Here is a 15,235-nt window from a genome sequence, read left to right on the forward strand (position 1 = left end):
ATCAAAAATAAATTAGTTGTAAAAGAAAATGATTATTGTTTGATGTGTGCTTTATGAACGGAACCATAGTTGACAACTAGTCCTCTGTTATGTCACTGACATGCTTATAAAGTTAAATGAATGAGTCAAGTGTTTTATTTGCTGACAATCACTAATGTTAGGGCTATTTTTCAACCTCTCTCAGTGTATGAAAAATGGCAGTAAATAGGGATATTGTTTGGTCATATAGTGAGAGACAACACCTGTTAAGTGCTTGGGCGAAGGAAGCAATACAAGAAAATAAATGGAGCTAGAGATTTTTTGATGACATATTTGAGAGGATGAATACAGCGACAGTGTTACGTAATACATTTAGTCTAAAAAAATAAATTATTAAAGATGAAATACAAAGTCTTGATGTTTATTATTGTTATCTGTCAATGTAGTCACAGGCATTACATGAGAGTCTGAGGAATTTACTCCTAGGAAGTTGTGATCGGCAACAATCTCCGTTTGGTTTGTGCCATATTGTGTTGCAATCTGAAACTAACTGGTTTATCTGGCTCTCTTCCTCCATCCCAGGCTCTTTCTCGTGTCACTCCAAGTGGCCTGCAGTCTGCAGTCCCTCGATGAGACCCTACGCTCTCCTCCAGAGCAGACCAACAGCCCTGATCTGCACTAGGACTTCTCCAGCAGCCTCTAACCATGTGAAATCAACCTCAGCAAATCAAATCTAATCAGAAATTCTTTCATCCTTCCTCTCAAAATTAAATACACTCGAGAGTCACGCAAACTCAAGAAATTGAAAAATGTTTTTTTTTTTTTTTTTTGGCACTCCACACTCAAACATGTTCACACCTACACATGCACACAACTCAAAAGACACCAAGGCACATGAATTGTGCTTTTTAACATCGCTGTGGCGAGATGGGAGGGACGGAACAGGCAGGGTGGGGGGGCTTGATACTTTGGCCATCGCTGCCTTTGCCCCGATACACCAGGAGGAGAGGGCCAACCTCCTGCCATTCAGGGGCCTCTTCACAAACAGAGCGTTTTGGCTGAAGCCACGTGCAACTGCTCTGATACTGCGGCTCACCCTCTCCTGTTGCAAAAAATTACTTTGACACAGCTTGGAATGCAGCTGTACTGATAGCCATTGACATTTTGCTTACCATTAACCTTTTTATTTGGCCTTTCGCTTGTATACAACAGATTAAATTGATTTCACACTGGCTTCAGTCTTTTGCAGGTGAATTTTTTTTTAACAGCATTAAAAAGCTTACTGAAACTGACATGCAGAATTAAATGGATTTGAAAGCCTGTTAAGATTGTGGCAGGATGAAGGCAATGTCCTTTTTATGTCTTTTTCTAGTTTATTATGTGGAAGGCCAGACTAAGAAACATACAGCAAAATAAAGGTTTGTAAAAGGCACCACAATACCACCTTCGTACTATTACACATTTTAAGATGACATTTTTTAGTTTTCTTTGCATCAAACAATCTGGCCCTCTTTAACTCAACTTGCTCATTGATTTTATTGCGTTCCTGTAAGCTTTTCATTTGTTTCTTGAAAGCTGTGAAATGCCTGTACTGTAGAGATATTGATGTTATTAATGTTGCTGTTTGTTTCTTTTTACCCCCCAAACTAAGGTTAGTGGTTTTACAACAATGTGGGTGCATATATGGTTGGATTAAGACTGTTGGACAGTGTCCACATTCACTAAAGTACATTTATAGTAGGACTTCTATAATGAGAAAAAGGGCTTCATCTTTCCAAAGGAGGGTATGAACATTGTATTAACATTTGTTCTAACCTGAGAGACTTGGGCATAAGTTGAGACAGACTTATTTGTTTAAATGTGCATTTGGATCCAGAAATGGATGTCTCGAGCCCAGCTTGTCTCATTTGAGGGTACACCAGCAATCATTGAAGCCATGCCTGATTGATTTTCTTTTGACTGACACTTTTTGAAATTGAGATGCAAGTTTTTCTTTTTCCAACTTTATTTTCAAAGTATTACAGATGCTTTTAGTACATTTCTCTTGTTTCAGAAGTGTGGTTTCTTGACTTACTGGTGCTACAAGTCACAGAGGAAGTGGATGGCAGCCTGCCTTTCCATATCATTCAGCATAGTAGAGCATAGGCTTATTCTGTAGTCATGGGGTGGGGGGGACTAGTGGTGAAACTCTTAAATTCTGTTGTCATGTGTATATAGGATGTTTCTAGTGATGGCAAAGTACCATTTTTCATAGCCACTGTCTGTGTGTGTGTATGTGTGTGTGTATTGTGAGTATGGGGAAATGGCTAGTGCTTAGAGAGGTGAGAGGGACTTTGTTCCGTTCTAGATTTGCTAAGTTAGTATTTTTTCTCTTCACTGGTGGTCTCACAGAAATAGTTGCTCCAGTACTTGTTTAAGTTTAGGCACAAGTGCACTCTTGTCTGGGATCGACTGATTATGGATTTCTCTGTTTCATTTTCTGGTTCATTCTACACATGACTGCTTGGCCAGTCCTGCTTCACACAAGCATTACACTGTGCTGTATCAGGTGGAATTATGGAAATCTTCCTTCCCTGGGGGATTTTATTTTCCTCATTTGTATTGCCACTGTATTTGTGTATTTTAAAATGTGTAAATAAATTAAGTACTTGTAAGTCTTGTTTGTTTTTCCATGCTTTTTACTCTACATCTTGGTACCCTAAACATGAACAGGGGAAAGTATTTTTATTTTTAGGTCACATCCACACTAGTCCATTTTTGTTGGAAAACTGTTTTCAATTTCCTGACGTCATCGTTTTGTAAAATATGTGGTAATGGAGAGCGTTTTTTAAACAGATGGAAAGGATTAAGTTTGCTCACCAAGGGCTCAATTAGTAGTAATAGTAATAATGTGCTTAATTAGTTTTGCTCTCTATGAATAACTCTTGTTTTGATCATGAAACAATTAGTGAATATAATATAGGACAATTATGTGTCTTCAACATTTGTTGAACAGATTTAGTTTTGTGTTTTCAGCACAGAAATATTCAATATCCAGTTATGCTCTGAAGCCAATCTGAAAACTGAAACCAATTGTACATTTAAAAGTGAAAGGTAAATAATCCCAGTACTTCTATTTACCAAAGCAAAGACCGTTTAACAGTCTGTTTTTTTTGTTGTTGTTTTGTATTTGTATGTATACCCGGAACGAATAATTAGCTGTTATATATGAATTTGGCAGGTACTCTGTTTGTGGCTGACTCAGATAGGCACAGTAGAAAGTCAGTGTGACTGATTCTGGGGCTGCAGAGTCTGTGCGTCTCTTAGCTGCACTGACAAAATCTTTGTCATTGAGGTGGTGAGTAGTTCAAAGATATTGGTCCTTAAAGTAATCCAAATGGTACAAGTAGAGCTTTTTCTTCTTGATACACATATAAAATTAGAACCAACACCACCGGGCAGTGCTATCAAATCACATTCCTTTCTCAATGAAATGCTGGGATACACTGCATACTTTTCTGTGATTGTTTTCTAATGAAAAGCAACAATTTAACCATATTTGAAAATTAGCAATTCAGTCTGGGTACTTAAAATGTTTTATATATATATATATATATATATATATATATATATATATATATATATACATACAGTGTGTGTGTGTGTGTGTATACACACACACACACACACACACACACACAGTGCATTCATAAAGTATTTAGACCCCTTCATTTTTATTTTTTTATTTTTTCTCACATTTAATGCACTCCATACCCCATAATGACAAAGCAAAAGCCAGATTTTTTTTATAACTGCAAATTTATTAAAAAGAAGAAACTGAAATATCACATTGGCATAAGTATTCAGACCCTTTGCTAGGACACTTGAAATTGAGCTCATGTGCATCCCATTTCTCTGGATCATCTTTGAGATGTTTCTACACTTTGATTGGAGTCCACCTGTGGCAAATTCAATTGATTGGACATGATTTGGAAATGCACATACCTGTCTATATAAGGTCTCAGCTGAAAATGCATATCAGAGCAAAAACCAAGCCATGAGTTTAAACCAAGCCATATTTCAGTTTTTTCTTTTTAATAAATTTGCAAAGTTATAAAAAATCTGTTTTTTGCTTTGTCATTATGTGGTGTGGAGGGTAGATTGATGTGAAAAAAATTAATTATTGAAAGCATTTTAGCAAAGGCTGCAATAACAAAATGTGAAAAAATGAACTTATTAAACGAGTTCTCATCACAAAATCCTACATGTGCAGCAATGACAGCTTTGCAGATCCTTGGCATTCCAACTGTCACTATGTCCAGATACTCAGGTGACATTTCACCTCACGCTTCCTGCAGCACTTGCCATAGATGTGGCTGACTTGTCGGGCACTTCTCATGCATCTTACAGTCTAGCTGATCCCACAAAAGCTCAATGGGGGAAATCCACAACACTCTTTTCCAATTATCTGTTGTCCAATGTCTGTTTCTTTGCTCACTCTACCCTTTTTCTGTTTCAAAAGTGTCTTTTTCTTTGCAATTCTTCCCATAAGGCCTGCACCCCTGAGTCTTCTCTTTACTGTTGAACATGAAACTGGTGTTGAGCGGGTAGAATTCAATGAAGCTGTCAGCTGAGATGTGAGGCGTCTACTTCTCAGACTAGAGACTCTGATGTACTTATCCTCTTGTTTAGTTGTACATCTGGGCCTTCCACATCTCTTTCTGTCCTTGTTAGAGCCAGTTGTCCTTTGTCTTTGAAGACTGTAGTGTACACCTTTGTATAAAATCAAACACAATGTTAAGCTTCCTTTAACAAACCAAATAGCTTTCAGCAGTGAATTTTTAGTACCAAATTAGCAATTTAACATGACTACTCAAGAATAAGTTGGAGTGATGGCAGCTGGAAATGGGGCCTGTCTAGATTTGATCAAAAATGACTTTTCAAATAGTGATGGTACTGTTTACATCAGTAATGTCCTGACTATACTTTGATCAATTGAATGCCACTTTGGTGAATTAAAGTACCAATTTCCTTCTGAAACAGCAAAATCTGTACATTATTACAAACTTTTGGCCGCCTGTGTATGTAATTATATATATATATATATATATATATATATATATAATATATACAGTTGTGCTCAAAAGTTTGCATACCCTGGCAGAAATTTTGGCATTGTTTTTGAAAATATGACTGATCATGCAAAAAAAAAAAAAAACTTTTATTTTATGGATAGTGATCATATGAAGCCATTTATTATCTCACAGTTGTTTGGCTCCTTTTTAAATCATAATGATAACAGAAATCACCCAAATGGCCCTGATCAAAAGTTTACATACCCTTGAATGTTTGGCCTTGTTACAGACACACAAGGTGACACATACAGGTTTAAATGGCGATTAAAGGTTAATTTCCCACACCTGTGGCTTTTTAAATTGCAATTAGTGTCTGTGTATAAATAGCCAATGTGTTTGTTAGCTCTCACATGGATGCACTGAGCAGGCAGATACTGAGCCATGGGGAGTAGAAAAGAACTGTCAAAAGACCTGCGTAACAAGGTAATGGAACATTATAAAGATGGAAAAGGATATAAAAAGATATCCAAAGCCTTGAAAATGCCAGTCAGTACTGTTCAATCACTTATTAAAAGTGGAAAATTTGGGGATCTCTTGATACCAAGCCAAGGTCAGGTAGACCAAGAAAGATTTCAGCCACAACTGCCAGAAGAATTGTTCGGGATACAAAGAAAACCCACAGATAACCTCAGGAGAAATACAGGCTGCTCTGAAAAAAGACGGTGTGGTTGTTTCAAGCAGCACAAAACGACGATACTTGAACAAAAATGAGCTGCATGGTCGAGTTGCCAGAAAGAAGCTTTTACTGTGCCAATGCCACAAAAAAGCCAGGTTACAATATGCCCGACAACACCTTGACACGCCTCACAGCTTCTGGTACACTGTAATTTGGGGTGAAGAGACCAAAATAGAGCTTTATGGTGACAACCATAAGCGCTGTGTTTGGAGAGGTGTCAACAAGGCCTATAGTGAAAAGAAAACCATTCCCACTGTGAAGCATGGTGGTGGCTCACTGATGTTTTGGGGGTGTGTGAGCTCTAAAGGCACGGGGAATCTTGTGAAAATTGATGGCAAAATGAATGCAGCATGTTATCAGAAAATACTGGCAGACAATTTGCATTCTTCTGCACGAAAGCTGCGCATGGGATGCTCTTGGACTTTCCAGCATGACAATGACCCTAAGCACAAGGCCAAGTTGACCCTCCAGTGGTTACAGCAGAAAAAGGTGAAGGTTCTGGAGTGGCCATCACAGTCTCCTGACCTTAATATCATCGAGCCACTCTGGGGAGATCTCAAATGTGTGATTCATGCAAGACGACCAAAGACTTTGCATGATCTGGAGGCATTTTGCCAAGACGAATGGGCAGCTATATCACCTGCAAGAATTTGGGGCCTCATAGACAACTATTACAAAAGACTGTTTGCTGTCATTGATGCTAAAGGGGGCAATACACAGTATTAAGAACTAAGGGTATCCAGACTTTTGAACAGGGGTCATTTCATTTTTCTTTGTTGCCATGTTTTGTTTTATGATTGTGCCATTCTGTTATAACCTACAGTTGAATATGAATCCCATAAGAAGTAAAAGAAATGTGTTTTGCCTGCTCACTCATGTTTTCTTTAAAAATGGTACATATATTACCAATTCTCCAAGGGTAGGCAAACTTTTGAGCACAACTGTATATAATAATTTTTTTTATGCAAATATTGCGGAAGAGCTCTAAAAAATATATGAAGTGTAAATACTTTGCTATGCTATGACAAAATTTTTGCATAATAAATTTTTTAAGGAGTATTCTGGGTTCAATACAAGTTAAGCTCAATTAACAGCATTTGTGACTGTTGATTTCCACAAAAAATAATTGCTTAAAAAAAAAAAAAAAAAAGCAGAAATCAAGGTTGAGGCACTTACAATAGAAGTGAATGGAGCAAGTACATAAATGCCAAAATACACATCGTTTCAAAAGTATAGCCGAAGGATGTAAACATTATACATGTTAACATTATTAAAATTGTAATAAAATCGCTTATTAAACATATCTGTGTAAAGTAGGCTATCCATTGTTACAACTTTGTTTATAATCCCGGTATTGGATATAACTTTACACAGATAAGGTTAGTAAGCGATTTTATCACGCTTAACTTTTTAAACAGCATTTTAGCGTTTATAGACATGCACCATTCACTTCCATTATAATGGTTCCATTATAAACAAGGGATAAGTAGAAGTAATATTTTGTGGTAATCTATATTTTGCCACAAATGATGCTGATTGACCTTAAAGGTGCTATATGTGAGATTGACAAGTGTTTGAAATGGGTACTGCAGTCCAAATTCAAAATATTGGAGAGTTGTCTGCCCCAGACTCTAAACTCATGCGGGTTGCCAGAATGAGGACACGCAACAGGAAATTTAGCCAACTCCGCATCCGTTTTAAAGGATTTCTGGGCTTTAAGCTGTCTCCATCTTCCAAAGGTATCTCCAGTATTTATCCTTGTTTTATTACGCCTCTGGTCATGGTGGTTTTTAGATGGATGGCGAGGCTTTTTAGGTCGGGTGGAATCTGTTATCTCTGATCAATTCGTTTGCTGGCTTCCATGGCTGCAGCACGCAGTGTTGTTTGCCTGCAAACTTGTTAAAATCTGGCAACCCGGCGGTGTCGAAATACTATTGGTGAGTGGGCAGTGGGCGGGATCACACAGGCCAAAACATAAACAGAAATTCCGGCCCAGAATGGAAATTTCAAAGTAAAATAAACTGGCTGTAGCATTGTTATCGGAGAAGCCAGTATTTCAACTTAGCATGTTTCCTAATTCTCTAATGACATATTATGGTCATTTTATGATTTAGTACAGTAAAAATATTACATATAGCACCTTTAACTTGTATTGAACACAGAATATTTCTTTAAAATCAAGTCACAGTTGAGAAAAGCACCAATTGAGTGACAGAAAATAAATTCACAGTACAAATAATACTGACTAGCATAAATACAATAAAATTCAAATTTTAAAGAAGAAACTAACTGTATTCTGCTGATCCATTTCTGTCCTTTAGAACTGAGATCAAAAATATACCAAACAATACAGTATAAGAGGGAAAAGGGCAGTAGGTGCCAACCAAACAGGATTACAGCTGTCAGAAGCGAAGGAATGTAACATGTAATGTCAATGTATTTATCATTGTGCAAAGAACTATGACATTTTCAGACAACTAGAAAAAAGAAATTATGATCCAACGTGAATTTTCTTGATAAAAAAAATATGATCGTGCCTGGTAAAATGTGCATGTAAAATGGCTAGAAATAGCATTTTAGCTTAGTGTAAAGCTGACAATTTACACAAGGTTTATTTCTATTTCTTCTGCTCCAAACTTACTTCAAACATACTTCTCTGTCTGCTCGTATGAATGTAACACATCATAAGAAAGTGTTTCACCGCTGTTCAAACGCTCTTTGGATCGCGTCATTTATATGTATAAATGTTTTCCATCTGAAAGGACTAAATATTCAATGAAACAAATGACAATAAAATGCAAAGTAATCTGTTCAGTAATCAAAATACTTTTTGAATGTAACTGTATTCTAATTATCAATGATTTAAATTGTAACTGTAGTGGAATACAGTTACTTATATTTTGTATTTTAAATACGAAATCCCGTTACATGTATTTCGTTACTCCCAACACTGTGTGTGTGTGTATATATATATAAATGTATAATCACACAGTATATATAGATATGTTTGTTTATATATAAATATTATATATAAAGACATTTATTTTATATTTTCTGCTTTAGTGTGTCAGTAGGATATATCAATTTTAGATTCTTAAACATTCTTTTTGCAAACAGAATTGAATAGAAGTTCAGTTCCCTACAACAGATGATATGGCTCCCACAGAGCCCGGAACTCAACATCATTGAGTCAGTATGGGATTACATGAAGAGACAGAAGTGATTGAGACAGACTAAATAGATAGAAGAACTGGGGTAAGTTCTTCTAAAGCTTGGAACATCCTATCTGCCAACAACCAAGAAAAACGGGGGCCTTGGTAGCTCAGCGAGTATTGCTACCACCCCTGGAGTCGTGAGTTCGAATCCAGGGCGTGCTGAGTGACTCCAACCAGGTCTCCTAAGCAACCAAATTGGCAGATTTTACCAGAGACCTCCAATGCATGACAAATTGTGATGTTTTGACACTTTCAATTTACTGAAATTAGGTTGTTTTTTTGTTTTTTTTACTGAAGATAACATAAAAAGTGCTTGTTTTATATGAAAATGAATGGTGTAATTTAGAGCTAAGTAAGGTCTAAATACCATAAAATCCCCCCAACTTTTGTGTTTTTACTTACGTAAAATTAGTGTTATTATATATCTTTAATAAAAAAGAAAATATATGTATGTTCGAGACATTTTTGACCTGTAAACATCACGTGTGACTGACAAACAAACAGTGCACAAGGGTTAAGTAGAGTAAACCTGTGTCATTTAGCAAACTGAACATTCTCAACTTGTTCCCCTGCTGATGTTTTCTTATTAGGCTCTGGAGCTGAATCGCAAGTATGATCTTTCAACAGCTATCTTTGCTCCTGGTTGGGTGCACCAATGCCATGAAAAGGCATATTTTCACCAAAACCAGGACAAGCATGTTCATTATAACATAGTTACCAAACGATCACTTGGTCTGCTCCCAGTTTTGCACTGAAAAATGTGCACACGCAGATCCAAACATCGTGATCATCATTGCAAATTATCTCACATCTTTTCTCAGATTTTGGAGCTTGCTGTCGGGTTACCTTTATATCCACCGTCACTCCTTCAGTCTTCCATTCATTCCCTCATTCTGTCAGGGCTTTGGCAAGAGCCTCTATCGGAAAGGACAGGTACCATATACTACACAAAAAATAATTATCTCTGTTATTCTGTTTTAATACCAGTGTGCCGCACACTCTTCACTTTAAATGCATTCCTTCCTTCTGTGGTGTCAATGAGCAAAAGTCTGAGATCCACATCTGGAGTTCCCAAGATTTTTTCTCAAATGGTTTTAAATGTTTTGAGCTCAATGAAATTAGAAGTTTTTTAGCCTCTAGAAATGTAGCCTTCGCAGCAGAATCAGGCCTGGACATTCAAATGGAAGCATTCTTGGTTATTATTCCATACTTTGATATTACTTCTGCCATATGGTCAACAATGAATTTAAATCTATTCTTTTTAAGACACCTTGTGACTTGCCTGTGCTTCACATGTATGATGCAGATGGGCAAGAACATGAGTGTAATTTCTGACCACCTGAACTGTGTAGGTGGAGATGGAGAAAAGCTGGTTCAATCTGAATGCTCAGGAGATCCAGCCTCTGTACCTCTCTGAGACAATGGAGAAAGAGGGCTGGCTGAAAACTCGTGGCTGCTCAGTGGAGGCTTGGATAGGAGGCAGCTCTCTGATAATGGAGGGTATGTTTCCATCTGGACTCCCTGAAGTCTGTGCAAGGTATGGTAGTTTACTGGAGTTCAGATGAACTTGTATCAAAAAGTGTCACCAACACTTAATTTGTGTGCCTTTTTTTGGATATTTTCTCTCCATGTTCCCTTGGCTGCCAGAACTTTTGTGTCTTATGTCTGCAAGCCACCTGTGAGGGTGAAGGTGTCCCTGGAGCTCAAAACCATAGATGCTCCTCTTTGCACTTTTAATGGGACAGAGGAAATACAATGTGAGTAATCGCTCTGGCTTTGTTCATTAGAAACTATTTGTTAGGCTTAGCCAGCAAAAGTTTGGGTATCAGACTCAAATCTGTTAACTTTTTTTGTAGTCTGAAGAGCAAAAAACCACATTAAATCCAAATTACAAATACGATACAAACCACATCTATATGTGGTTTGAAATATGATAAAAAAATTTATTTTTTGGAATGTATCTCAGTCTAAATGCTCAGATCGGATTTTAAGTAGTTTTTATTCATTTGTATGTAAGGTAGAGGTCGACTGATATGGGATTTTGCCAATAACGATAACTAAGGCGTTGGAAGAAAGCTGATAACCGATTAATCGTCCGATAGTTTTCTAAATTGATATACATTGAATGTGTGAAATAACGTTCAACATTATAATTGGGGATTATAAGAGTCTAAACCGAATAAAATCCCGGTTGCAGTTTGCTGTGCAAACAAAATCCCAATAATATCAACAACAACAAAAAATTAAGATTTTGTGCACAGGACTTTTAACTGTAAATATGCTGGAAATTCACTGGAACATTTAATTTGAAATATCAGTGCTCAAACAAACAGATAAGGGAAACAAATATGCACTTTATAGCATTATATAGCATTATTTCTTTTCTCTGAGGACACCATCAGTCAAAATTAGTGATGTCCCAATACTGATACTGGTATCGGAATTGGGTCCGATTCCGTGTTAATGTACTTGTACTCGTCCTCGTAAAAATGCTCCAATACTAATAACCGATACCATCTAACATATGAATGTCATTACGTAAACATTCAGCACACATATTTAAATCATGTCATGTCCTCCTCTGATTATTAAACCTCAAAAGCTCTAATTTAATGAGATAAATACACTGTATAGTTGCATGTGCTGCGCGCTTTTGGAGCAAGTGTTGTGCCGACGCTGGCTGCTCAAACCTTTTAGAGCTCCTTGGGTCATACATGGAAAACACCATCATGTCAGCGCACTCTGTTTGTAGCAGATGACAATGAGCAGAGCGTTTATTCACTTTGTAGCATGCAGCACATACAGACTACATATTTATGTAATTAAATAGCAGCCTTTTGTAGTTTAATGGGTCATGTTGAAATTTGATTTTCTGGAAGTGAGAAGCTACTGTCAAAACAACACAGAAACACTCCAAAATAAAAGCTCAGTTTAAATTTAAAAAAGTATGACAGAAATATATCACTACTGTAAAGTTATGTAAAATGTACTTTAATACTTCTACTACTAATAATAAATCAATTGTAATTGTATAATATTTAAGCAATATCTCACATCTGTGATGCTCTGTTTTGTAGCACTTTATTTGACCAAAAATATAACTCCAATTTTATGTTTTGGATTATGCTGTGAGGTTCTGTAGAAAAGCACTTCATTTGGAAAAAAATAACACTATAATATGTCAAAAATGAATTGTTTTATTTATATTTTATTAAAGTTTTAATAAATTAATTTAAGACACTTTTTATGATAAAATTAAAATAAACTGTAGAAATGAAATTCAGAAAAAAAATACAACAAAAAAACAGGTATTCGTATCAGCGAGTAACAAAAAGGAAGTAATGGTACTCGTACTCATTCTCAAAAAAACGGTATTGGGACATCCCCAGTCAAAATCAACATAAACTCAACAATCAGTGAAGATGATATAAATATAAGTTCAATAACGTCAATAATGTCAACATGTGTGTGTGTGTGTGTGTTTTTACATCCCGTATTAATAATTGTGCATTAGACCATAAACAGTGACAGAGATTTATACAAAGTGTGCCATAATGACTGGAGCTGTGTACAAACTCCGAACAGAATCATTTTCGCCCATTCTTTCCTTGTATAGAGAACTATGTGACATTCACTATGCAATGAATAATGATGGAGTGAATAACATTGTGTTTTGACATAGCGCTGACTCTTAGCATTACTATAGCAAGCAATGTAGATACTCTGGATATTGACTACATTGTCTGAACAAATGGATCAAATCAAATCGAATTTGTCTTCAGTGTGAACAAAGATTTAGAGACCCTGTCTATAGCTTAACATGATGTTCAGCAAAGTATAAAAACATATTTAATATAATATGTTGTGTTTGTTTGTGCTTAGCTACCAGTGTCTTTCCAGAAGCATTAACAGATGATAACCAGCTGGTTGAGCAGTTTGCACAGAGTTGTGACCAGTGGGCTTTAGATGGCTGGACTACCCGGTGAGTCCACAAAACGGTTGTAATAATACCAAACTTCTGAAATACTTTCTCAACCTCAGGTTTCTCTAATCAAACTCAATATGGTTTCATGCATAGATGTTTCCTGTTGAAAATGATTGGCTGCGCATTGTGAGGAGTGTGTATTTGTGTCTCGTGATGAAGATGTCACTTTCAGCTGCAGGATTGGAGAGATAATGGTGAGACAGACATGTACATAACTAGGGGCTAATTGGCAGTAGGGCTGGGCAATATAGTGGAAAAATTATATCTCCAATCTTAATATTTTTCAGCCTTTTGATGATATTCGATATAAATATACTGTATATCTCAATATTTGTGTATTTGTTCAGAAATGGCTTAAAAGGGGGATTTAAATTTTTTTCATTACAAGCAAACAGCCATTTCATTTATATTTTCCTACATATTTTTATAACATATAAAAAAAAATAGACTTCCATGAACATTTCTGTGTGATTATGAAATTAATTGTTTATGAATTTAAATGAAATGATGATGAAATTAATTAGTTCACAGAAATGAATTGAACTTCCCAAATCTAATGCTGGTTTTACTACTACTGATTCACTTTTAAATCAGAAATGCTTTTGATTTCCCTTTTGCGAGATGCAAGACACTTAATGGCCAAATTAAAAAGGGCATTAAAAGCATTGTTTTCATAATATCGCTTTATTTTATATCAGCAGCAAAATCATTGTGAATATTCAATATATCTCACAGTCCTAAATGGCAGCATAGATAAACTCAGCAGTGACTGAATTGTCATTTCCTGATATTTTTTTTCCACAGCTTCTGGATGCAGAGAGACTTTAACCCCATCTTGAGTCTGTTCAAGGCATCTGCGTAAATGATGTTGTGTGGCAGACGGGTGCTTTGAAGGGAGATGGACAAACATTGAATGTCCTCTTGAATGCTACCTTACGTTGGCAATGTCCTACCCAGCTGGTCCGCCTTTTCCGGATACACTGGAGGCTTCTCCGGGGTCCTGACCCTCAGATTCCTCCTGGACCCCTGACCCCGATAGGCAGATCTTGCTCCAGCCTGTATCGTGAGGTGGAGCTGGAGGTTCCTACTGCTCCAGGCCTCACTGAGCTGGTTGTAGAGCCGGTCACCAGAGAGGGACCCTAATGTCTCTAAACCTGTATGGCTTTCTTTCTTCTGCAGAACACAGAAGGTGAATTTTTAAAAAGTCTTCACAGAGTTTAATTACCACAATGCAAGTGAACAGTGACTAAAGTCTGTCAAGCTCTAATAAAAGTAAACGCAATCGATACAGCTCATGCACTCTATTCCAAGTCTTCAGAAGTGATATGATCACTTTGTGTGATGAACAGAAATAAAGCCAAAAATCAAATATGGCGGCTACATCGATAACGTGTCTAGTGACCAAATGTTCGACATGCCGTTTTGCAAATAAAGCATTTGAAGACTTTTTAAAAATGCAACTTTTTTGTTCCACACACACCAAAAAAGTAAATCTTACGAGTTTGAAGTGACATAAGGATGAGTAAATATTGACAGACTTTTGTTTGAACTGTTTTGAGTTATTTATGATTCAGTATTTCATTTCAGTATTTTAAAATGTACTAAAGTATATTCTGCAACCTACTTGAATGCAGAATACCTAAAATACTGTAAGGATTAGTAAATATGTGATTTTATTTTTATTTTTTTTTAAAGAGGACGGGATTACTCAAGAATGGGGTTGCATCACTTCCACTCACGGTTAAGGTTAGGGAAAGGGTTAGATTTTAATGGCGGTTTGGAGCTCCCACCCTTTTTGGAGTTCTGTCTGCAGCTATATCCTTCTCTAAATTTCTAAAAGTGCCTCTGGTAAGAAACCTCTTTAAGCTCTTTCACTGAAACCTGTTTGGGTGTGAAGAGACAAATTTATTAATTTTTTGCACATCAGCATGCTGTTAAATATGATGGCCACATATGTTGATTTTGAGACATTATTCCCTCAAAAGTTGAAAAACCATGTTAGTTATTTTTAATAACTTTCAACGTTAACACATCTGTGGGTCATTCGCTTCATTTGAATATAAATTTTGTTTTATTTTATCACTGTACAATACTCATTCATTAACATTAGTATATGCATTCATATATATTTACTGTGCATTTCCACATTATGAATCAATGTATTCATGCAAAAGCTGAAAAATTATGCTTTCAGAGGCTTTATATGGAGTTAGGATGAAAATAAGGTGCAGACCAGTGCAGGCAGACAGAGCACACTGGAGGTGAA

General features: G+C 36.4%; 1 protein-coding gene and 1 pseudogene across 4 annotated transcripts in view; both read left to right on the top strand.

The window, feature by feature from the left end:
• The window catches only part of LOC127450847 (casein kinase I), a 55,090-nt gene extending 52,457 nt beyond the window's left edge, over positions 1 to 2,633 (top strand). For all 4 annotated transcript variants that reach the window (XM_051715260.1, XM_051715259.1, XM_051715258.1 and 1 more), the window contains one exon: positions 562 to 2,633. In XM_051715260.1, the coding sequence (XP_051571220.1) occupies positions 562 to 612 (51 nt within the window). In that variant the 3' untranslated portion in view covers positions 613 to 2,633. The remainder of the gene's footprint in view (positions 1 to 561) is intronic.
• A 4,662-nt stretch (positions 2,634 to 7,295) lies between these two features.
• LOC127450947 (cytosolic endo-beta-N-acetylglucosaminidase-like) lies at positions 7,296 to 14,112 on the top strand (annotated as a pseudogene).
• Positions 14,113 to 15,235: the final 1,123 nt, after the last annotated feature.

The sequence above is a fragment of the Myxocyprinus asiaticus genome, chromosome 13 (genome assembly GCF_019703515.2).
Source record: "Myxocyprinus asiaticus isolate MX2 ecotype Aquarium Trade chromosome 13, UBuf_Myxa_2, whole genome shotgun sequence".
Lineage (NCBI taxonomy): Eukaryota > Metazoa > Chordata > Actinopteri > Cypriniformes > Catostomidae > Myxocyprinus > Myxocyprinus asiaticus.